We start from the raw sequence: 23,697 nt of genomic DNA on the forward strand, positions 1-23,697 counted from the left end.
TTGCCAATCCTTCAATGAAGCTTCATTGTGTCGGCCAATAAGCTTCATCACTTAGCCAAATGTATTTACAATGTAATGCTGCACTTGCACTACATTGGCCCTGTGGGTTTATGCCATTCTCGACACTTGACAGTTTATACAGTAATACCGCTATTATGGCTTGCGTTGCGCTATTATAGCTTACGTTGCGCTATAATGGCTTCGCATTGCACCATTACGGCGGAGTACTGACTTGGCCTGCAATTCTGTAACGCATAATCATTGTGCGTCACTTGCAGTATCGTAACACTAACCATTCCGACTTTAGACCCGGAACCGGAACTGATTCGTCCGGGTCCGGTCCGGTTGCGGACAATTGGGTACCGTTGGCAGCCCTAGCGAAGTGTGAGTACATTCTCGCCTACCTCCCACGGACCTCCAACACCAAACTGGTGATGTCCCAAGTTGTTCAAGATTCTTATTTCTAGTTGTATCAAGACTTTTATTTCTAGTTGTGTCACGAATTAGTTTTCTATCAAGAGTTTTCTCTTTATATCTGAACCTATATAAATAGGAGCCGTAACCCTTTGATTTTCATATCCTGTGAATTCTGAGAGGTGTGCTGCGGTGCCTACTGCACATCGCCGAACGAAGGTAATTCTTTGTGTTTTCTTGTTTAATTTCCGCATACTTTTATTGTTCTTAGGGTGCACACAATTGCTCAATATTCAATATATCATCTTGCTTACACTTTTGTGTACTAAAATCTGCAGTAACAATGATGGAAAGTGGCAATGATAATCAAAGATCATTAACAACAACGACAGTTGTGAAGAGAGGAAGGTCTGGATGTTTCTGTAGAAAAGAGGATTTCTTTCCAGAAGAATCATTCCAGAGCTTGAACAATTATAGAAAAGCATTAGGAGAAACAAAGATGAGATTTATAGATCGGTTCACAACAAGATCGAATGCTGAACAAGAAGTAAATGAGATGACCGATATAAGTCAGCATCAGATGAAAAAGACTTTGAACTGGTGGGATTTGATATGGTTTGGGTTTGGTGCTGTTTTTGGTGCTGGTATCTTTGTTTTAACTGGTTTAGAAGCGAATAGAGATGCTGGACCTGCTATTATTATATCTTTCTTGGTTTCTGGTGTTTCTGCTATGCTCTGTGTCTTCTGCTACACTGAGTTTGCTTGTGAGATTCCTGTTGCAGGTATGCTTTTGTTTAATCTTAAACACTCTCCTTTTCTTTTTTCAATGCTTTTGTATAAATAGTCTCACAAGGTCATTGTACAAAACCTAGCTAGTGAACCCTGTCTTGAGGGGTATATGTTGTGCCACTTCATGACTGTTGCCAATTGATTTTGAGTTGAATGTCCATGGTTAGTTGTAACAGTGCCTAGAAGGGGGCACACGAATACTGTCGTCTTTCTCGCCTTCTTACAAGAGTTATTATGTTGTTTCTTAATAATTTTACCCATATTTTCTTTGTGGGAAAAGATGTAATAATTGTATGCTTATGTTTACAGGAGGATCATTTGCTTATATAAGAGTGGAGCTGGGTGACTTCTTGGCTTTCATTGCGGCTGGTAACATACTCTTTGAGTATATTGTTGGAGGAGCAAGTGTTGCGCGCACTTGGACATCTTATTTTGCAACCTTTCTCAACTATCATCCAGACGATTTTCGTATACATGTTCCAGCTCTTGCTGAAAACTTCAACCGTCTTGACCCGCTGGCTGTCGCCATCCCAATTCTGATAGGTATAATCTTGATTCTTCATAAATTTCAAATATGCTTAGCTGGATATGTCATGTTATAGATAATGTGTACTTAGATTAGCCGTGGGATGTTCTTCATGTGGCCCTGCAAAGTGGGGAAAGAGAGTAATTGTTGTTAGCGGGCAAGCTCTGGTATCTAATTTGTTGTATGTTTCATGTACAGGTATTTTTGCTGCTCGTAGTACAAAAGGATCATCTCGTTTCAATTCCGTAGCAGCCATAGTAAATGTTGGAGTTATTGTACTCATTATAGCAGCTGGTCTCAGGCATGCAAATACTGACAATTTTACCACCAACTTTGCACCTTATGGTCCAAGAGGAGTATTTACAGCTTCAGCAGTTCTCTTCTTTTCTTATATTGGATTTGATGCGGTAGCAACGATGGCTGAAGAAACGAAAAACCCAGGAAAGGATATCCCGATTGGACTTTTGGGTTCCATGAGTTTCATCATATGTGTTTATTGTGCACTATCTGTCACCTTATGCTTAATGCAGTCTTATACTGTGATAGACATTAGTGCACCATTTTCCTTGGCATTTCAAGCTGTTGGAATGAATTGGGCCAAGTACTTAGTAGCTATAGGAGCTGTAATTGGTATGTCTACAAATTTACTTGCTAATATCATCGGTCAAGCGCGATATTTCACACATATCGGCAGGACTCACATGGCCCCACCGTGGCTTGCAGCGATTAATGAGAAGACGGGAACACCGGTGAATGCTACAATAGTAATGACCCTTGCAAATTGCATTGTAGGGTTGTTCACTGATCTCAGTATTCTGTCCAACCTTCTCTCAATTGCTACGTTGTTCATATTCACCTTAGTTGCAGTGTCACTCCTCATTCGAAGGTATTATCTCGCAGGAGAGACTTCAAATGCTGACAGAAATAAGTTCATTGGGTTCCTAGTAATGATTGTATTATCTTCCATTGCTACATCCATTTACTGGGCAGTCAGTAATGGTTGGGTCGGTTACATACCAACGGTTTCGATATGGTTTTTATCCACACTCGGTTTGAAATTGATGGTCAAGCAAGCTAGACAGCCGAAGTTGTGGGGAGTTCCATTGGTGCCTTGGTTACCATCAGCTACAATTGCCATGAATATGTTCTTGCTGGGTTCATTAGATGCAGCTTCTTTTATTAGATTTGGAATTTGGACAGCAATTTTGCTTGTCTACTACTTTTTGGTTGGGCTCCATGCATCGTATGACTCGGCAAAAGAAGTAAGTCGAGGGAAGGAAGAAGATGCGAAGTTGGAGAATTTAGAAGCTGGTCAATCTGTTACTGCAGTGATTCCAGCTTGATCCAACCTGAACTCACAGCAATGAATGAGTACTTGTGTGAGAGAGATGTGAGGGAGGGAGGGAGAGATCTAAACTTAATTGTCTCCCCTTGAAAATTTGTTTCTCTTGTTTAACTTTGATTCTTAATTTTGATTCCCTGTGATAAGAATTTGGTTACATTCTTAAATTTGTTTATCTTGTTTAACTTTGATTCACTATAATAAGAATTTGGTTTATATTCTTGTGTGCGCATGTTAACTGATTGATTCAAATCTTGAATGTTCAGTTTCAGTTCAAACATTCTTCAATCATAGAATTTCTTACTGTATTAGCTTCCTTTATCTTAATTGATTGAAAAGGGGCTGAGAAAAATATTGCACCACGAAAACAATTGAGAACTGAACATTTCTGCTAAAATATGAAAGAGCAGCTCGGACGAGTAACTGATATATAAAATGCAAGCACACGATGCAAGCTCTATCGGCTAGTATGAAAAGATGAGCAAAACTATAACGAGATACACAAAAATTTACAAGAAAATTGACAAGAAAACCCCCCAAGTAAATTTTATACAAGAAACCCACAATGAAAATAATTGCAATAACCTAACAAAAAAGGGGATAACTAAGGCAAACACATTCACATCTCAAACTCTACAACCAAGCATACTATGTTCATCAGACTCATTTTCTTGCTCTTTCCGCAATTGGTCCATCACTTAGTTCATGTCTCTATCTTCAGCAAGGAATTGAGGGAAGTGCTATTGAATCTCTGAGCTAGGCCTCGAATCACAAGGACAATGACATCCCTTATGTGCCGAGACTGTACCATCAAATCCACTTCATTCTCACTATCCACCACAATTCTCATCCGATGTTGGTCATTTCGGAAAAGCTCCACCTACAAGGTGTCCACATCAGCTAGATTAAACAGAGCATGTGCCTATTTCTGACTGATAAGGAAGATTCTCTCCATGAAGTCATCTTCAAAACTTGTATATGGTACACAGGAAATTGTAGTGGCCATTCGGAGAATGATATGATAAAACTTAAATATTTTATCTGTTTCATTGATCCTCAAGAGTTAAAGACTTTCTTAAAAGACCGACGAATTGCCTTGAGGAGAGAAACTTACGTGAAAGGGGGGAGTATAAGTTCCTCGAATTTCAGTAGTCGCGAACGATGTCTTTGTACTAGGTTTAACTACTTTAACTCTCTTACGATTAACTTCAAGATTTCTTCTTTCAAGACTTCCTTGTCCAGGAACCTGTGGCTATAATAAAGAGAGAGCTGGTTTAGAACTAGATTTGCATGTTATGTAGGATAATAATAATAATAATAGGAAAACTAATGGTAAGTACCTTCCTTGGAGTCCGGTCCTTATCACATAGTACCTAATTCCAATCGAAGCAAAATAAGGTTAAAATCACAAAGCAAATGTAAGGTCATCCCCATCGTAACTATGTATGGCAAATAACATGAAATCTACACTATAACAACTTGTGGTCTACGAAGTTACACAGCCTACCAATGATGCAAAATGATTTGAGAAGGGAATCCACGCTTATCACTATTAAAAAAAGTAACAGCTCAAAGAAAGCAGATCGTCCCTACCAAATTATCAATCCCTTCTGAAAAGGTAGAACTCGTACTAAAAGTAGGCTGAGAGTTGAAAACCATACGGAAACTCAGACCAGACATTATTGGCAAATGTTATAAGCCACACCACCACCACCACCACCACCACCCCACCCACCCAACTCATGTGAGCCCGATGCGTAACGTGCTTTTTGGGTAAAAGAGTTGATAAATTGGAGGGACCCAAGAAAAAAATAGAAAACCATACAGAAGGAAAATAAAATTATCTTTTTCTTTCGTAAAACATTACTTTTCTTCCCATAATATTCTTTTGCTATTTATTCTCCCAAAATTCGATTGGAAGTTTAAATACCATTTGGTAAAATGGAATCTATGTTGTGCGTATGTCAGATTTGTCCCATCAAAATTCGTTTACCAAAATACAAGCCATCTTTCCCTGACATCTGAGTGCAACATCGATGGTGTCTAATTGGGGGCCAAGGTCTTGGTGTCCAACGGTCCATATAGCATTTTCGAAGACTATCAACAAGCCTTAATGAGTGAAATCAGCTGTCTTGGATCATCCCACATAGTAATTAATGTTTATTGTGGTTTCCTGATTTATTAAGGTTTAGGCTTCCTACATCTTTATGTTATGCTCCTCGCTCTTTAAAATGCTTTTCATTTTCATCTACAAGTAGATTTCATTAACTCTACAAACAACAGGGCAAAAATGACTTCTACGCTGCATATAGTCCACCTCCATTTCCACAGAGGAATAAAGATAGGAAATCAAAGCTGACAAACAGAACCCTTACCTCAAACTTCACAGTTCCAAGTTCCAGCTTCTGCTTCACTTCTTTAAGTACATCAGGCTCTGTAAATGGACAAAATTAGACTTAATAGACCTAGATGAGGGACTGGGATGTCAAAACAGCTATTAATATATCAACAGATCCATTAACATAAAACGCGATAAGTGAACGAGATACCAAAAAAATATCATATAAGTCAGGAGGTCCATATTCATCAGATCAGGAGAGCTCCAAAACTACTAATGGTATCTAAGAAAACGATTTGCTACATACCAACAAGAATAGGATCTGTTGATGCAGAAACAGGTTGTCCTTCAACTCCATCTTCTCTGATAGGAGTGTATATTGCCACAAGCCTATACCCCACATCATCAACATTAGCTTCATACATCCTCTCTACTTCACCTGCAAATATGCCCTATGATGAGATATTTACTTCGTTGAATAACACCTCATTTAACTGTCACTTTAAATCATAATCTCAACAGTAAATTTGATCCTTGAATAACTAAAGAAATTTATCCATATATGATATAGCATACCAGGAATAGAGATGAGATCAGGACTTCCAACCATAGAACGGAGCCACTGAATTCTGCTTTTGCCTTCCCTACCTCCATGATAGATGCCACGTACAGCATATAAATTGGTGTGAAAACCCCTCCCCTCTATCTCCAGCTTATCCATTTTTGGGATCCCTAAAAATCGAAACCAATTTATACAGTAACAGTCTAAATTAGGCATACCGTGATGAGGGTGGGTGATTAGCAAGCTATCGCCATTTTATTCCTTTTTATTTCAAGATGAAAGATAAAGAATAATACATAACTTAAAAAGCAGAACAACTTGGAAAAATTATTTGTTTCAAACAGAATTCTAACAGATGGTAATAGCTTATCCTATTCTATTGAATTTATGAAGTACCTCCTTTGTGTACCTCAGAGGTACAGGTACCCATTCTGTGCTGAACAGTAGGCATATTGCAAAGAACCATAACTCATTAAAACTAAAAACCCACTCACTGGAGTTCTAACTGTTTTTGGAACCCCCACCCACCATTTTTTCTTCTTAACAAAGAAATGACAAACATAAAGATACACTTCAAATAAATATTACTAGCAAACGAGTTGAATACCTGGCAAGACGGGTGTAGTTTCTGCTGCTGCAGACTCACTGGACCTTCCAAACATATCAGTTACAACACAAACACATCTCAGGGATCGACCTATATCCTCAAACCGCAATTTAAAAGAGCTTGAACGATGTGAAGCTAATGGCAGAAAAGACTTATTATCACCATCTTCAGTTGAAAAGAACCTGCAGCAAAAGTGGATAGTTGTAGGAGATGAGACAACTTAATTAATGCTTGTCACAGTTGTCACAAGATTTAGTATTACTAGACAACATATCCAAACTAGTTGGGTAAAGTAAACTGGACAATTTTTGGAATAGACTGTTCCAAGACCAATTGGTGAACCTAAGTCGGACTCCAAAATTTCAAGTAATTTTATGATAAATGTTCGGGTTTATATATTTTATCTACATAGGTGTTGTTTCCAAGCTGAAATGTTTTGGGACTTGAAGTCTGACAGTAAGTAGACCGAATGTAGCATATACCATTCATATGTGATGGCCTTCTTGTATTTGTCCCAAACATGTTTTTGGATGTCAGTCTCCGGAATTATTTCAACAGCAGTGAGTTTTTCTCCTTCTACAGCCTTTCCAGTGAGAGTAAGCATTTGAATCCTCGGCAGCTCTAAGAGGAAAAAAAACGTTTCTTTATTTCCATAAATGAAGTAAAATATACCAAAAGGTGGTTAGTTGGTTTTCATATGTATGTTCAAAAGAACTCACATTTTTCACATTCAGCAAGTAGCTAAAATTGAGCAAAAAAATAATTTTGAGACACCTGCCTATCTATTATCTAAGAGAATTACCTGGAAGAATAATGTCAGTGGGCTCAGACAATTTAAGCTCCCCAGCAACTGAATCAGAACGAACTGGTGTATAGCTGGGAGTTCAAATTCAACAAGATTTTTAGACATAAGTAAGGTTGTACATCCAAACAGTAACTCATTGTGGTTCACAACTAATTAAAGGCTAACCACATAACCAAATCTTGAACACCGACAGAAATATGAAAGGCAAACATAAGTTAACAATAATAGAACGGTCCTTAGCTTGTGCCAACTAAATCAAATATACACTGATGCTTAAAAAAGCAAAGCCCGCTAGTTGGAACCACATAGCTTATATTTCCAGGGTAATCTTCGTATAAAGAAGAGAGGGATAAGATAGTTACCCAAATAACAAGCGGCAACTATAGTCCGAATCAGTCACTTCATAAGTGGTCGAGTCAGCTCCATTAATAAGAACAATAGTGCCATCATCAGTCTCCCTGTACCAGTTGAAGACGCTTGATCCTTCATATCCACCATAATATTCCCCTTCTCCAGAATATAACCCATAGGATAACTCCTTGACCCGGACATTAGAAACTACTGGTGAAGCTGCACAATTAATGCCCATTTTGATGAGTTCCACGAATGAGGTACATGAATAATGGATGAATAAAAATGTCTCCTTGCTGGAACAGAATGATAACTGATCAAATCTAAATGCAGTAATTACAGCTGTGCACCTGACAGTAATAGCACATCATATGAGTGGTCTCAGTTACTAGATCATGTAAGATCTTGAATACAAAGAAAACTCACTTTACATTTCAGTCTATTTCAAATTCTAAGTTGCGGGTATGGACATGTATCCGAGATCAAAGCATAGTTCCAAGAATGGTATATTAATGCCAAATATTAAATAGGTTTGCACAGATGTTATTACGCTGGCCATGCACAATAAAAGAGAAACCATGCAGTACATCTGTGCATGTACATAACGATATAACAGTACAAAGGGAGTTTCAAGCAGAAAAATGGGAATTTCCAATCACCTCATTGCAGTCTTTAATCAAACGAGGGTATGAATAATATATGTATTTTTCCTAATCCACAATGATGGATACTAATCAATGTTTGAGAATAGTTGAAGCAGCGTAGTCTCGAAGATATTTACTGTGTACATCTAGCATTAGCGCTGAATAGACAAAGCAACTTCAAAATAATGCTCATTTGGTATATAATAATACCTGGGGCTACAGGATTACTGCTAACTGCAACCAGTGGTTCCCCTGTTTTTCCATCCATACGTGTGGGCACCCAATTTAAGGCCAAATAAGCTCCCACATCTTCCAGCACTGGAGTATATGTTCTATCATAGTGTTCAGCAAATTAGCAAATGTATTTGTCAGGCAACAAATAGTTATAATATCTTAAGACAAAAGCAATTTTTATAAACAACCATACTCACAATGATTTTCCGCATATAAAAACATCTTCAGAATCAATGCCATCAGATTTCTGCAGCTTCTTATATGTTCTGTACCAAGTATAATCGCTGCTGCCTTCCTTTCCACCATAGTAAGATTTCTGAGGAACAACTAAGGTGTCCTGGCAGCAGACTGGAATGACAAGCTCCACGCCCATTGGATCCGCTGTCCCAAAGAACACCATAAAGAGATGTATGATTTATCAGAGTGGAACCACAAGATAGAATAAATACAGAAATAAGAACAACTACAAAATATACGGAGACACGACGGAACAAACTTCAAACACAAACTCGAATAATTTGAAATAACTTTGAATAGGAGGAAAATCACAACAGCTACCGCCTTTGCTCTATAGTTACTTTTTGAGAGGGTCCTAATCAGTAGTATATACAAGATCCATTCAGGAAATGGGTTTTCCCTTTCTGGGCCTATCTTCTGAAACTAGGTTTCTATTTTTCGGAATGCATAACTGCCCAGAATGTAATTGGGTGCTTCCAGAATTAATTTCTTTTTCTTTCTGTTTTCTTGAGGGAAGGCCTATGTATCAATCTTGCTTGCTTTTCCATTGATGTTTATCATTTTCCCTAACTATCTCACCAAAAACACAGGATGCAAGCTCCTTGGCATTCGGGGAAACTAGTGATATTGATGCAGGCGTATGGATTGGTCGAATCCATGAGAGACGCCAGCACAGTAGAAACGGACAGCGATGAGTATATAAGCTGAGACTACTATCTCTTTTCAACTTGAAGACATATAAGACATATATGCGAATAAATAGGATATTACAGTAAACAAAAAAGAATCGAAAAAGAGAGAAAGAAAAAAGATACCAGGAGCAATCTCATCTGACTTTACAAGCTTGGGAGTCCCTTTAATTCCATCTTTCCGGACTGGTGTGTAAATGAGCTCTATGCATCTACCCACATCCTCAGCAGTCAAATCGAGATACTCCGCTAAGGGAAAATTTAAATATACACTTCAGCGTATATGAAATGCTCTTTTTGTTTTGGCGAAATACTAGTTCAGTGGCATCTTGGAAACTTACCATCATTACTTAGTTTGTCTCTCGTACCATCACTTGAAATCCTAAACCATTCATGTGAGCAACTTCCTTGTTCGCTGACAGATGATAAAATATGAGTTGGATTCAAGAAGCAACAATTTTTATAATGGTCAAACCAACTTTGAATGCAGTAAATGGAAAGATAATCTCACCCCCCAGTGTATGTCGCGATATAGCCTAGACGTTTTCCTTCCATCAGCGGTCCGCTAAATTCAAGAGACTGGCAAGTCGGGGGACCTGCATAATTCATGCATATCTTTAAGGAAAAGATAAGTGTGAAAGTGTGTTCTTTAATTGACTTCTGCAAGAAGATATGAGTAGTAGCTAGTGTCCCCCAGTGACCTCATTCAGGGATGTTCTCAGTTCTCACTTATTTTTTACTACCAGATAGCTAAGGAAATAAATTCACAGCTTACCAGGCACAACAGGTCCAATTTGCTCAGATAGAACGGTAGCACCACGGGCCAAGTCACTTCTAATGGGTTCGCAAGAAACAGAAATAAGGTACCCAATATCTTCATTTGTGAGGAAATATGATGCACCAGTGGCACCTTTAATTTCGCTTTGTGTTCCATCAGAATCAGTCTGTAATTGTGCATAACAGTCACGTAAGAAATTAGCAACAGTCGAGGATAGCAAACAAAAGAGATACACAGCATAGACACGGTAGTTGCAGATAAAGACGATGAGAAAGTGGGTACATAACAACACAAAGTTGGATACGTGAGAAATATACTGTTGTAGTTGAAGTTAATGTATGTACCAAAAACCAACGGAAAACTGAATCACCCTCTTCCCCTCCCCAGTACTGCTTCTCAACCTGCAGCGTAGTCCCCTCAATAGATTTCCCCAATATCTCCAACGAAAGCAGCTTTGGACTTCCTATATATATTACACAGACAATTCAACTGAATCAAAATGAATCATCGTTGTTATCTTTATACACGGAAGCTTAATCTCTTAAATTATACTTCACCAATCATTCTGCTCTTTTTGAGCGCAGTTTCTACCAAACCCCAGAATAACTTATTGATAAACCCCCAGTTCTTTCAGGTTTCGCCAAGAAAAGAGAAAGAGAAGGAAGAAAAGAAAAAAGGAAAAAAAGATGACACCAAGGTGCCTCCAGAAAGTGTTAGCCTTCTCTCCTCTTTAGCACATTCAAGTATTCAACGGCTATCTTTACTAGCTTCACAGAGCATTATCATCAAAATCATGAGGTCAGTGATTCAATATAGATTCTATGCCTAAGCCAGAGAGATACTTAAGCCAATATTTCTGTACAGTTGGTTTTCATCTTGAAGCTTTGGAGTAGTTCACTACATTGTCTTTCATCATAGCTTTCTGTGTCTCTATAGCACATGAGCTCTTGTTTGTCTAAAATTTAGGTACCCAAAATTGTAAAAACAGAGCAAGAACGATAATAGTGACAACAACAATGTGCTCATGGTATGTATTTAGCCCTTGCATGGAGGTCTTTGATGTGCTATAAACAACAAATGTGTAACTAAGGATTTAGCCTCACACAAACAAAAGAAAGAAAGAAAAAAGAACATTTGTGCATAATATACGGCCAAATGAATAGAAGCGGATGGAGTAAGTGTAATCACCAGGACGAACCCGCTCCTGTGCCATGGTAGTCCTTGGCTCACCAAAAATACCGTCATCGCGGACAGGAGAGCATTTAAAGGAAACAAACTTTCCAATGGCATCTTTGGTAATTCGGTACTGAAGATGCCCCGACGCATTTTGCACTAAAGAACCTGCTCCATTTTCAGTCTGCACAACAGCAAGAATCTATAAGAATAATGGAAAGGCATCATTAAGATACATTCTTATTTATCCGAGCATATCCCCGGCGTTAGCTGCTTTTAGGGATGTAAGTGGTTAAGAGTAAGTATTAGAACATGAGAAACTTGCACATAAATTGTTACTGCCTTGTCCGATTGTTACAGATACCGTCTGATTAACCACGGGTATGACATAGATTACTTCCTATACATGATTGAAAGCAATAGCAGGGAGCAGCAGCCTTGTACACAATTTCCAATTTAGTCCTCACCTTGTCCACAAGGTACGAGATACTAACTCTTAATGAGAGCCAGACCCAAGTCCAACTCTCATAGATAGCTATGGAATGCAGGGGGGACCTTGTGGAGAAAAATCTAATACATCCCTTAGGCAATATTGGATAATGTAATAAAATGATTAGGTTCCTAGGGAAAACTAGAACATTCTTAGTGAAAGCTTATTACCTCGTGGAGATACCAATTATAGACACTTTTTCCTTCATGGCCTCCTATATACCCATACGATGCTGTCAGTATCGAACCCTCAGCGTAATCACCCGTGACGGAAAGGAAATTTAGACTAGGGGGAAGAGCTGCAATGATAACAATTACCAAGTATATAAGTAATACAACAAGTAGGACAATGATACTAATCGCATAATCACCTGCATTAGCTACACTTCAGAGGGATACAGACGTTAGATTTCATGAAGAACCGTGGAGAGGGCATATGCAACTACGTAAGTATGAGCGATGAACTAACTTCGTTACTTACATTGTCAGATAATCTGGAAGTTACATTTTGTAGGGTAGTCATTATAGTGGTCATAAGTGAAGTTTAGAAAATAAGAGAATACTGAGTTACTATTTTAGTTTTCAATAACATGTGAATCTGTTTGGTTATCAAAGTTAAATGTCTTAAGAAGATACAGCAAAGTAGCATGCTTCTGCTGGATTTGGCCAAGTTGCCCGCCTTATCCCACAATAAGTACTGATGTCAGTAGCCCCCACATATATCTGTACCATTGCTACAAAATTGACAAACCCAAGATCTTTTAATTACTAATGATACTCGACAACTAAGAGAACTAATTGTTGTGGTCTTTATCGCCTTTATATGGAGCGCATCCTACTTCACAAGACCTGAACCACAATGCCACATATATAACCCAGAGGACATCAAGTCACTGCCATTCACCAACCTACTTACACAACTGGCAAGCTGCTATCCCGTGGAAACACTACCTTCTTCAGGGCCACTAGAGATCATACTTTTAGCATTTAAGAGAGAAAATTTTCACACTTTGGAGCATAATGGACCTCATAGGTACCTGATCAACGCAGTAACACAGCTTATGAAGGCATGGTTCTTCAAACCTAAATTAACATCCTATGAACAAGATGGACAAACCAAAATGAATGCAGGATATAGCAGGAGTTCACGACACTTTCTTTGATGCTTGTTAAATGACACTCCTTCGCAATTTAGGCAAGGTATATCAATGTGACTTAGAGTGGCAGACAGAAGAAGGTTCGGTGCTAGTTGCTATGACACAAACTATAATAAACAGTCACTACTCAGAAATTAAAGCTTCTTGAGTCATACAACATGCTTTGCGTAAGGAGTTCACAGTATGAACATACAAGAAGCTTGTTGTATAAACAGCAGACTTACTTTCAACTGCTTTTTCAGATATGAGATATGCTGGCTGACCAGATTCACCATCTGGAGCCATAGGTGTAAACTTTGCTACTATGTAATGACCAACAGCTCCTAGAGGTATACGGAAAGCCTGTAAAAAGGACGACGGTTAGTCGGCATAATAATTTGTAATGTAAATTGGAATCTCGAGTTCAAAACAAATACACGGAACAAAAACTGTGGTTTTACGTAAAAAGGAAAGTCTCTCCAAATTGTAGCAGCAGTAAGCCAGTAACTAAAGCTTTTCTTACCTTTGCAATTTTTGATGCACTTAGAATCTCTAGATCATCCTCACCCTCCAATTTAGAGGAACTTGTTTTGAACCACTGAACTCTACTAGATCCTTCGGTTCCTCCAGTGACAATAGCAGTAACAGTAATCTTATTTCCCTCCCTAAGGTCACCAACTATCTTCAAATTAGTAACTCGAGGCGGAGCTGAAATTCACAAGACAAACAAGGAAAATAAAGAGTAAATATCAAATTAGAAAAGAACATTGATTGTTTCAAAATAGCGTCACTAGAAAGGGAAGACTTTCGCGAAAGAACAAATTGAAGCGCCATTTTGGACTAGTCAAAGATCCAAAGAACTAAACTCAGGTTCTGAACCAACAGAAGGTTGTGTCTCTTATTCGGGAATAGTATTCCAGAAGAGGCCGAAGATATAAGAGTGCTCTGAATCTTGTGCATTTACCTAGCCTAACATAAGTGAAGCGCTTTCCCTAAATGTAGTGAAACGAGTTCTTTTATCCAAAATATACACCCTATATGGACCCTTTCCTTCTACCGAGCTACACCAATGAGATAATCTTAAAATACAGTAATGTGTCAACGAATGTGTGAATCACATTTGGCATCAGGTAGTTGACATTTAAACACACTGGCATGACTGCAAGAGCTATAGATAATATGCACGCTTCTTGCTCAACTTAACAAAGTAACAAGTATACCTTGCTTAACAATCTGAGTTGAGAAAGATGCAGATTCTCCTTCCTGCCCTGAAAAACAACCCATGGCAAACATGGATTAACTTACAATTTTAATGCAAAGAAACAATATGAATCGGTCTAAGCAAGCAGAAATCCAGGTATTACCTTCAAAATTGGTAGGAATATACACAAACTTTAAGCGACGACCCACATCATCCTTGGTCAAATTGTACTCAGGGGTACCAGTAGAAACCAGTACAAAATCACTGTAGCAAGATCAGAAAAGGTTATGGACCTATGGTATGGATATCAATTAAGAGCAATAATAAACAGAGATGACAGACAACGAGTATCTTGAAGAACAACAAAAGTAAGATAAAACTATTCGTGCAGGCAGGTGTTGCATTATAAATGTACATGACAAAACCTGTGCTTGAAATTTCAAAAACTACTCTGGTAACTTGGTATTAATTGCATCATATGGAATGTGAACTTGATAAGTGAAACAAACTACATTCATTATCTAGCGATAGATATCATGTAGAGTGGTCACACTCAAGATGAAACTACCTTCACCAACACTAAAGAACTAAAGAAGAAAGAATAGAAGTACAGAATATTTTGATATATCAAAAAGATACGGTCAACTTTAGAATTAAGAAAATCATGAAAGAATTTTAGGCATACATTATATAACAGTGAGATATGAAGGGATGAAAGAATTACATACCCAGTTTCCTTATTCTCACGTAACCACTCAAACTTGCTAGGGCCTTCTCTACCTCCAAAATATTCACCGACGCCTTTAATTGTATTTCCTTCAACGAATTCTCCAAGAATCTCAACATTACTGACAGATGGAGTCGCTGCCAAATATTATATGCACACAAGAGGTACCTCAGTAATTAGTACAAATGCTGATATAAATACCGTAATTCTACCCCAAAGCTAGAAACTTTAACGGTTGAACCGTAAACAATAGTTGAAGAGCGGAGCAACATTTATAATTGTCCACTAAATATTAAAAAATTCGCATGATAGTGTATTATGCGTGCTGGTACAGTCGTAACTAAAATGCTTCTGTAAAAATAGATAGTGGACAACAACCAGCGAAGCATACTTCGTTACAGAAAATCTTTTTCAAGAGAAAAAAAATATCGCCATAAAATTTATCCTGGAAAGCCAGGTTTTACAGCTTTAACAAAAATGGAGAGGTTGCGAACTGCACTGTAAGTCAGGACAGTGTGCAACAAAAATCACTTAAGTTATGTCTCACCTGCTTTTATGAAGTCTGTCATAGCATACTGAGGTTCTCCTTTAGCACCTTCTTCCGTTACTGGTGTATACATGAATACCAAACTTGAATCTATGTCATCTGTAGTCAATCGATATTCTTCATCTTCAGCCCCGACTATAACTACAGGACTACTATTCCACCTTCGCCTAAGCCAGCTGGAAAATTGGAAAAACGAATTACTTCAAATTAGTTGCTAAGTAAAAATATTGCCTTTTTTTTCTCATTTCAGTCAGAGCCTAATGATAATCATTTACCTTGCAACACCTTTTCCTGGAGTCCCACCACACCATGCAACCTCAGGATGACCCTTGATCACATTCCCCTCCACAAGTTCACCTTGCACACTAAGGTTCAAAACTTTTGGGTACCCAGTTCCTGTGCGTCATGGCAGAATTATTAAAAGGATATCATATCACTGCTTCAGATTGTGAAACATTTGCAAAGAAATAATCTACATTACAGTATATTCAGATAGATATTGACAACACCACTGTTAGGGGAGAAGTCACAATTTGTGTAGCTTTGATGCCTAGAAAAGACAGAAAATATGGACCTCAGCCAAACTGGCTCAAAACTACTGGAATAAGGCACACATGGTATCTACACTCATAGAACCATCCATTACATAAAGACAGACCAGCGATAGGGTATAACATTGAGGTAGATCGTGCAATCCACAGTCCACATTCAGTAGACATAATTTATGGAAAATCTGGTCCAAAGGATAGTTATACACAATCACAAGTGCAAAGGAAGCTTACCCGAGGAAACCGGCGAAGATATAGCAAAAATAGAAGGATACTCAATATCATTCAACGTGGGAGTACACTCAACCTTGAGAAACTTATCGATATCCTCGCGCTTTGGCCAGTATACCTGGTAATCACCGGACACCGAATCCATCAAACAGCAGGGCAACAATTTAGAATTTACCAAATGACTAGAGAGAAGAAAAAAACTGATTAAGCGAACTGTCTACCTCTCCATTTCCATTGGCAATTGGCAAAAAATTTGTAGGGGTTTTTTCTCCTATAAACCACTGGTATTTCAAGGTTAATTCTGAATCATTGGTTAGAGAGCGATCTTTGGCAAAAACAAAGTGGCAGCGACAAATATCTTCCTCAAATGGTGGATCAACAGAAGCTTGCTTAAGCAAGTAGCCTGGAGGCATCTGATCCTTCCATTGCTCAACAAGAAACCGGAAGGTCGAATCTGTTCAGAGATACATATAACAATTATAACAACCTCTGAAGATGATATGCTACATATACCTACTGAAATAACTTCACTCAACCCGCATGTTATCAAATATCACGGTATTTTTAATGGTCCTCAACAGTCACTTGTTAAAAGTTTTGAAATCAGAAATGTTCCACAAATTAAAAATTTTAACCAATTCAGAACGTTAAGGGACAGCAAAGAAAAGTTTTAACTTCAGACATCTATGAATTGGAGGTTTGGAACCAAAATCCAAATAGAAAATTTTCTGTCCATCTAATTTAAAAAGCAGTTGAGTTCAACATTAAGGAAGTGTCTGTATTAACTCCCACAAAACAACACATGGAATTTAATTTGTCGTGTTAATCATTTGGAAAACAGTTAAAACTGCTAAGAGAAGAGTCAGATAATAGATAACATAACAAGAGTCGATCTAACAAGCGGTTGTTGGGTGCACGGTCACTATTCACTAACAATAATCCTCAATTCTATGCCAGACACTACAAAAACTATTGTATACAGCGATTTATATATGTAATAGAATGCCATTAAAAGGTCAAACTGTTGGAGAAAATTATAGAAAGGCGAATAACAAGGCTCTGTGGTTCTAATAAGATAATGTGGCAGACATCTAACAACATTTTCAGATTTTCTGCATATATGCTCAAGTAATGGTACCATTAACTAGCCAAGAACTCCACTTCACCAGCGAGAACATAGAATGAAGTTTTCACTGAAGGAGTTAAGCAATTCCCAAAAGCAAAACTAATTTAAAATGGAAGAAAGGATATTATTTAACAAAATATCTATGGAAGAACAAAACAATGGGACTAACCCTTCATCATGGAAAACAAAAAACATATAAGGCTTACCAACAACAAGATCAGGACGGCAAAACTCCCAACCATCTCTAATGCATAAAGCTGTATGTGCAGGATAACGCTTTGCAATTTCAAGCTCATCGCGAGAAAGATCTGACAGTTTTCCACAATAGCAAGTTCAAAATACATTGTGAGAACCACAGATTAACCAAAAACAAATTGGGGCGGAAGGTGCAGGGCAGGATTTGAGAGAAAGCTTTAGCATAGGGAATAAGAAAAACAAAAATAAGAAGCCAGCAGAAATACCCGACTACCCAGACAAGAGAATAAATCACAATGATTGAAGTAAATCCAATAAGATGATATACAGAATAACCATAATTGAAGTTGGGAAAAACTGGCATACTAGATAATAGCAACAAATAAAAAAGTTCAGCTTCGAAAATAACAACCGGGGAAATTAAGAAGCTAACAAATATACCAGTTCAGCCAGATGAGAGATAACTTAGCCAAATCTAGTAAGATAAAATCAAAATACCTCTATCGTTGAACTTTTTCAATGTAGGGCCAACAAGCAGTATGGAAGCTGCCTCCAAGTGAGGCATCTCGAGGATAGGATTCTCTTCCACTCGCAAATGCTGCATCACATGTAAAAAAAAAACTGAGAATTATATCCAAATAGAGAATATATGGATATGGGGCAACGGAACCTAGTAGGTTGTCATTTTCTATGCAACTATAATTACTAATTCAGAAAATTTCATTCCTCATGTACACGCATATAGCGACATGCTAACATACATGAAGTCCTCATGTAACTGAATGTTTAACAAATAGTTTTTTGTTAGTCGTTTAGTCATGGGATAAGAGATCTCCACATCTTAAGTCAAACAGATGACACTCTCCCCTTAACGAAGAAGCAAATCAAATAGCTAACCTCGAGAACTGGTAAATGTGGGAAACCCTTTAGAGTTGATATTTTGTTCTTGCTAGCAGCTAATACCTGGGCAACAACAGGAAGAAATGAATGAGACAGAACTCGAGAGTACCACCTAAAAAAAATTGAATATATTACTAGCTGACCTGCAGTCGAGGCTGACTTGCCATAGAAAGCGACTTCAACCTATTTTGCGCAACTGAGAGAAACTGGAGAAGAAAAAGTTACTTAGAAATACACTTGACGAGTTACAAGAAACATATACTGGGAAAAACTATACTAATAAGATCAAGACTAGTGCTTGTAAGTATACCTCTAGGTTTGGAAGTTGGGGAAGGCTTACAAGTGATGTGATTTGATTTCCCGCAAGATAAAGTTGCTGAACAGACAATTCGACATTACGTACATTGTTACACAAAAAGGCCTAAAACAAGATACAAAAACACATCTACCGATTCAAAAAAGAAAAAAATGAAAGATACTCAACCTGCAGGGCTTTGCAATTTTCAAGTGGCTCAAATCCAGGTCCTTTAAACTCGTTAAAACTTAAATCAAGAACCTGACAAGAAAACCATGTCAACTGTTATGTTTGACTCGTCATCAAATAACAAGGTTAAAGAGTTTTAGCGCAATGATTCAGTAAAGACTAATTTTAGATCTACTGGTTTAGTCAAAAATCTGCAGTATTTAGGGGTAAAAAAAAATGATGTCCTTGAAGGTTAAGTATGTTCACTGGCATATGCTAATAACCTTGAGATGATGTTCGTCAAGAGTAATGACTAGTTTTACAAGACAGAGAACAGTAAGCTTTATACAAATTCCTACATCAGTAACACCATCTTAGGAAAAGCCTACAAAATTTAGTTGCTCACAGAATTTCTGTGCACTTCAGGATTTTGCTCCCGCAGCCTTAAAGATGAATCCTCTTAAAGAAACTTAATTTATCTACTTGCATTACTAAACCTACAAAATACATGGAAGAAGGAAGTTCGCTAAAATTATGAGGATGTTTTTTAAGATAGACTAACAAACCTTAACCCGCTTCAAGATCTCAATTCCCTCCAAAGAGGATAAAAGATTATCCCTAAGATAAACAAACTGCAAGAGAAAACTAGCACTATATCAGATAAAGGAAAGATTAATTGACGTTACAAAATAATACCATGTCTACAAATTTACAACGTTTCATGGGGGAATAAAGAAAAAATGAATCTTGTAGTGATGCTGATACTACTCTAAAGAACTTCACCAGATTTAAACGAAAAATGCAAGCAAATGTTTTAATAGATATAAAAGTTTAGAACCACTCTAGTAAGAATTTATATAAAATGATGGCACATAATAAGATGAAAGCCAGTCCAACGTCTTACATAAGAATCGGCCTTGCAAGTAAGCCTCTGAAATTTCAGCCAAGGCAAACAACAAAACCTGCTGCAGGTTGCATTTGCTTCGGATGATGGATGCCCCATCATTTTGGGGACAACAGACGTGTCTCTGCAGGTTTAGCCCTTAAACATCTTGCAATTTACACCATCTATGTCCTTATTTTGTTTGCCATTTATGCTCTTGCTATAATTCTACAATCATATAGATGGTCATCTCTGACCAATAAACCTATCTTCGTATTTTGCAGTGGCACTTATGGTCTGATACTCTAATGAACAAAAGATGAATCACCTTTCCCATGAACAATGGCATAGAAAACAGATGAGTGTGAGATAAATAGACTTGGTTCATTTATCAGACAACAAACATGAGGGGAATCTTATGTAAACAAATTCTTCAACAGTATTAAACATCAGCCTGAACTCTTATATCCCTGGTTCCGTTTGAGTTACGTTTCTGTAGATCAAGTCATAAAGTTGTCCATTTTAAAAGAAGAGGTATCTGTAAATTCTCTCTTGTGCAGTTTATTTAGCTTTATTATGACAGACGACAGTGTGATAGTCATAAGATATGCTGAGAAGGTAGTACTTTATCAAACCCTTGCTAAATGCTAACTTAGGTGAACTTCAGAACTGGACAACTGGTGATCAGTTATCAGAGTGAAATTAAGAAAGAGAACTTTGCTAATTGCTGAAACCTCATGTCTGAATTTTCAGCTTGTAAGTAATACAAGTTACTAAAACCCCATGTCTAACATAAATACTTAAATACAGCTTACACAAAATACAAGGGTAAGAAACGTGCATTACGAATTATCACATTTTGTATCACATTCACAGGTGGAAAGCTGTCGAACAACCTAATGTAAGACACTCAAAAGAAAATTTGTTGATTCTCCAAAGAGCTAGACCTCAAAAGGCAAATGAAATAAATTGCTGCCTACTTCACGGAAGCATTTGAATTTTAATTAGGAGAACATGATATTTTACCTCCAAATTAGATGACAAATTTAACCCACTGGAATTGAGACTTCGAACTCTGTGACCCCTTAGATCCAGCCTCTAAAACAAAAACAAAAAAATCAGAAAAAGTAGTTAATTATTAATAAAATTACATGGTTAAGTTGTACCTACATGGATAACATCTCTAATAAGAATCTATGCATCCTATGTAACTACAAGTTTCACAATAATGAAACTTGTAAACGATGGCTTCACTATGGGTGTATAACAGAGGAAATATACGAGTTCTAACGCAAATGTTATTAAGGATAAGGACATAACGAGTGTAAGAACATCAAAAAGTTAGACTAGAAGTTTTCTGTGACATCATCGAAGTTGAACCAAGAGTCAGCCTATAGTCTGTATTGTTTAGATCCCACTTTAAAATGATTAGTTTGTTTGATAATGAGGCCGGTTGATCCTGTTATTAATATACAGTGACATGGGCAATCAGAAAACCCAAGAAGCTGATACAATCGTGGGGTGTGGGGGAGAAATGATTTAAGAAAATTTGAGATATTCAATGATCAAATTTCAATACAGGATGACAAAGCTAAGTCAATTGATTGGGTTCAGCATGGTGTAACAAAGGAAAGACACCACAAATAAGAAGGCATACTTAGATGCAGGTGGCGGGGAAAAAAAATTGTTTGGTGATCAACAACTAAATATACACAAGAAAAATACTTGCAATGCTAAGCCAGCTGATTCAGTTCGGCCAGGTGTGATGAATGCATTTTCACCACCAATGAGATGGAATACTTATATCGGATGCGGGTAATAGAAATACTGTTTGGTGATCAACAACTAGATACATATAATCATGAACAATGTGTCTAATGCAACCAACCAGAACATCTTGAAAAACCATTACATAAACTGATAGACGTGTAACATTGACACGTATATGGCTCTACTTTGCATGATCATATACGATGCCAAAAGATCATCCTAGATTCTCAATCAACAGGCAAAAATTATCCATCCAGCTCAGAGAATCATAAACCACCAAGAATATTCTTGTACTAAAGCAAAGCCTTGCGCTTAAACTACATCCTTGTCTTACAATTCTTCACCTTTCTAGCTAAGTTAAAAGTTTAGACATAGAAATCTCAATAAACTATTTCTTCTTGCCATGTCCAACATTATCAACAACTAAATATAAGTTTAGACACGAAATAGACAGAGCTTATAACTCGAAGGCGTCCTCCTATACCAAAATTCAGTTAACCTAAAGACTGACAATTTTGCTAACCCAAATTCAATATGGAATCCACCTATAAAGTATGTGCACACATAGTGTTAATGGTTTTGTAATAATAACATGAAGAGAAGTTACTCAATTGATTGCATGTTACATACCAGATCATCCCCAGCTTTAATTTCCACCTGCGGGAGCACAATAAAACGAGAATCTCGACTTTCAGGAGTTGATGCCTTTTTCCGACCAGACAAAGAAGAACCCCTATCTGCCGCTGACTTCCCACTGTTAACTGAAGGTGATCGACTTGATGGAGAAGAGAGCTTAGTAACACTCTTCCTAAGGGTACTACTGCTGCTGCTATTAACACTAGTATCCAGCGGCAAAGAAGGACCTCTTTTGATGGAAGAGACAGCCGAAGTTGATGACCTTACAGAGGGCTTCCTAACTGAATCTTGTTTACTTGTATCGGATCCTGGCGATGTCCTTAAACCTCTACTACTAACACTTGATACTGGAGAACTTCTCTTTGCATCAGAAATACTTGGTTTGTTTACAGATTTATTCAAAACTGATGGAAATGAAGCTCTTCTAGGTTCTGATGAAGCACTCTTCGTCGGGTCTGATACAGCTGGAGTAGTTCTTCTTCCAAATACCGGCGTAGCAGCAGCAGCACTATCGGCTGGTTTCCGAGGAGTAACAGGCTGCTTAGTTGTTAATCCACCGGTACTATTTCTTCTTACTGGTGGTGCTGCTGGGGATAAATAAGATCTTGTAACAGTTGTTCTGACCAAATTAGTAGTAGAACCAGGCAAATTAGTACCTTCAATTTTCTTTCTGCTGCTTGTTGTTGATGCTAAAACCCTAGAAGGAACACCAGCGGCTTTAATAGATCTCTTAACACCACTTTCAGCTGATGAAGTAGTACCAACACTAGATTTCTTCATTGCTTCAGGCTTCTTCACTAGATCCTCAACCGAATCTGCATTTACCGCTTCCACCACCTCCATTTCTGCTTCAAAATCAAATCAAACTTAATAATGAAAAGTAATGCAAGTAAATTTCACAATAGAAAACCCTAAAAATGACTGGTTATTCGGAAAAGAGTGAGTAAAAATCCCTAAAATTTGATATATGAGCTAATAAACTTAATAGATCGATTTATAACTTCATATTCTGAACTAAAATGCAGGTTTTCTCAAAGAATCAATTGAAAAAATCTAACAAAAGGGGGGAAATGCACAGAAATTTGAAGAGAGTGTGTGTTAGGGTTACCTTGAGTTAATGAAGTGAATAGATGGTGTTTGGTGAGTGTAGATGATATCAATGGAAGTGAACCATTTTAGTGAGACAGATTTCCAAAATTGCAAAATTACAGTAGAAAGAGAGTACTCAGAGCAGTGAGGAGAGAGAGAGAGTTGGTGAAGAAGAAGGAGAAGAATACAAAAAAGTGGGAAAGATTCCGGGAGACTGAGTTCCTCTTCCTCCCTCCTGTGTGTGTTGATAGGTTTGTTTTGTGTCAG

At 37.7% G+C, this 23,697-nt stretch overlaps 2 protein-coding genes across 4 annotated transcripts; one reads left to right on the forward strand and one right to left on the reverse strand.

Annotated features, from left to right (window-relative positions):
- The first annotated feature begins 582 nt into the window (after positions 1-582).
- On the forward strand, positions 583-3,084 carry LOC113286426 (cationic amino acid transporter 1-like). Its single transcript, XM_026535051.1, has 4 exons — positions 583-633; positions 753-1,196; positions 1,513-1,746; positions 1,928-3,084. The coding sequence occupies exons 2-4, from the start codon at positions 758-760 to the stop codon at positions 3,070-3,072; spliced, it is 1,818 nt and encodes a 605-aa protein (XP_026390836.1). The 5' UTR covers positions 583-633; positions 753-757; the 3' UTR covers positions 3,073-3,084.
- A 358-nt stretch (positions 3,085-3,442) lies between these two features.
- Positions 3,443-23,697, reverse strand: LOC113290124 (187-kDa microtubule-associated protein AIR9-like). Of its 3 annotated transcripts, XM_026539663.1 has the most exons (39): positions 23,450-23,697; positions 22,998-23,186; positions 22,336-22,925; positions 20,962-21,033; positions 19,619-19,684; positions 19,074-19,145; positions 18,900-18,965; positions 18,733-18,795; positions 18,587-18,652; positions 18,188-18,287; positions 17,701-17,802; positions 16,590-16,822; positions 16,372-16,486; positions 15,865-15,985; positions 15,590-15,765; positions 15,044-15,179; positions 14,479-14,579; positions 14,335-14,382; positions 13,638-13,822; positions 13,360-13,477; positions 12,150-12,277; positions 11,505-11,673; positions 10,661-10,779; positions 10,314-10,482; positions 10,050-10,134; positions 9,880-9,953; positions 9,665-9,787; positions 8,810-8,993; positions 8,589-8,710; positions 7,746-7,953; positions 7,381-7,454; positions 7,061-7,199; positions 6,579-6,760; positions 5,986-6,141; positions 5,717-5,848; positions 5,447-5,505; positions 4,412-4,444; positions 4,186-4,323; positions 3,443-3,951 (listed from the first exon to the last, which is right to left on the reverse strand). In XM_026539663.1, exons 2-39 carry the CDS (start codon positions 23,182-23,184, stop codon positions 3,775-3,777), a joined length of 5,088 nt encoding a protein of 1,695 aa, XP_026395448.1. In that variant the 5' UTR covers positions 23,185-23,186; positions 23,450-23,697; the 3' UTR covers positions 3,443-3,774. The 3 variants fall into 3 exon arrangements, with proteins under 3 accessions (XP_026395448.1, XP_026395447.1, XP_026395446.1); XM_026539662.1 differs by having other exon boundaries at positions 4,186-4,317; positions 22,336-23,186; XM_026539661.1 differs by having other exon boundaries at positions 22,336-23,186.

This window comes from Papaver somniferum, chromosome 6, assembly GCF_003573695.1.
Source record: "Papaver somniferum cultivar HN1 chromosome 6, ASM357369v1, whole genome shotgun sequence".
In the NCBI taxonomy this organism is placed as follows: domain Eukaryota; kingdom Viridiplantae; phylum Streptophyta; class Magnoliopsida; order Ranunculales; family Papaveraceae; genus Papaver; species Papaver somniferum.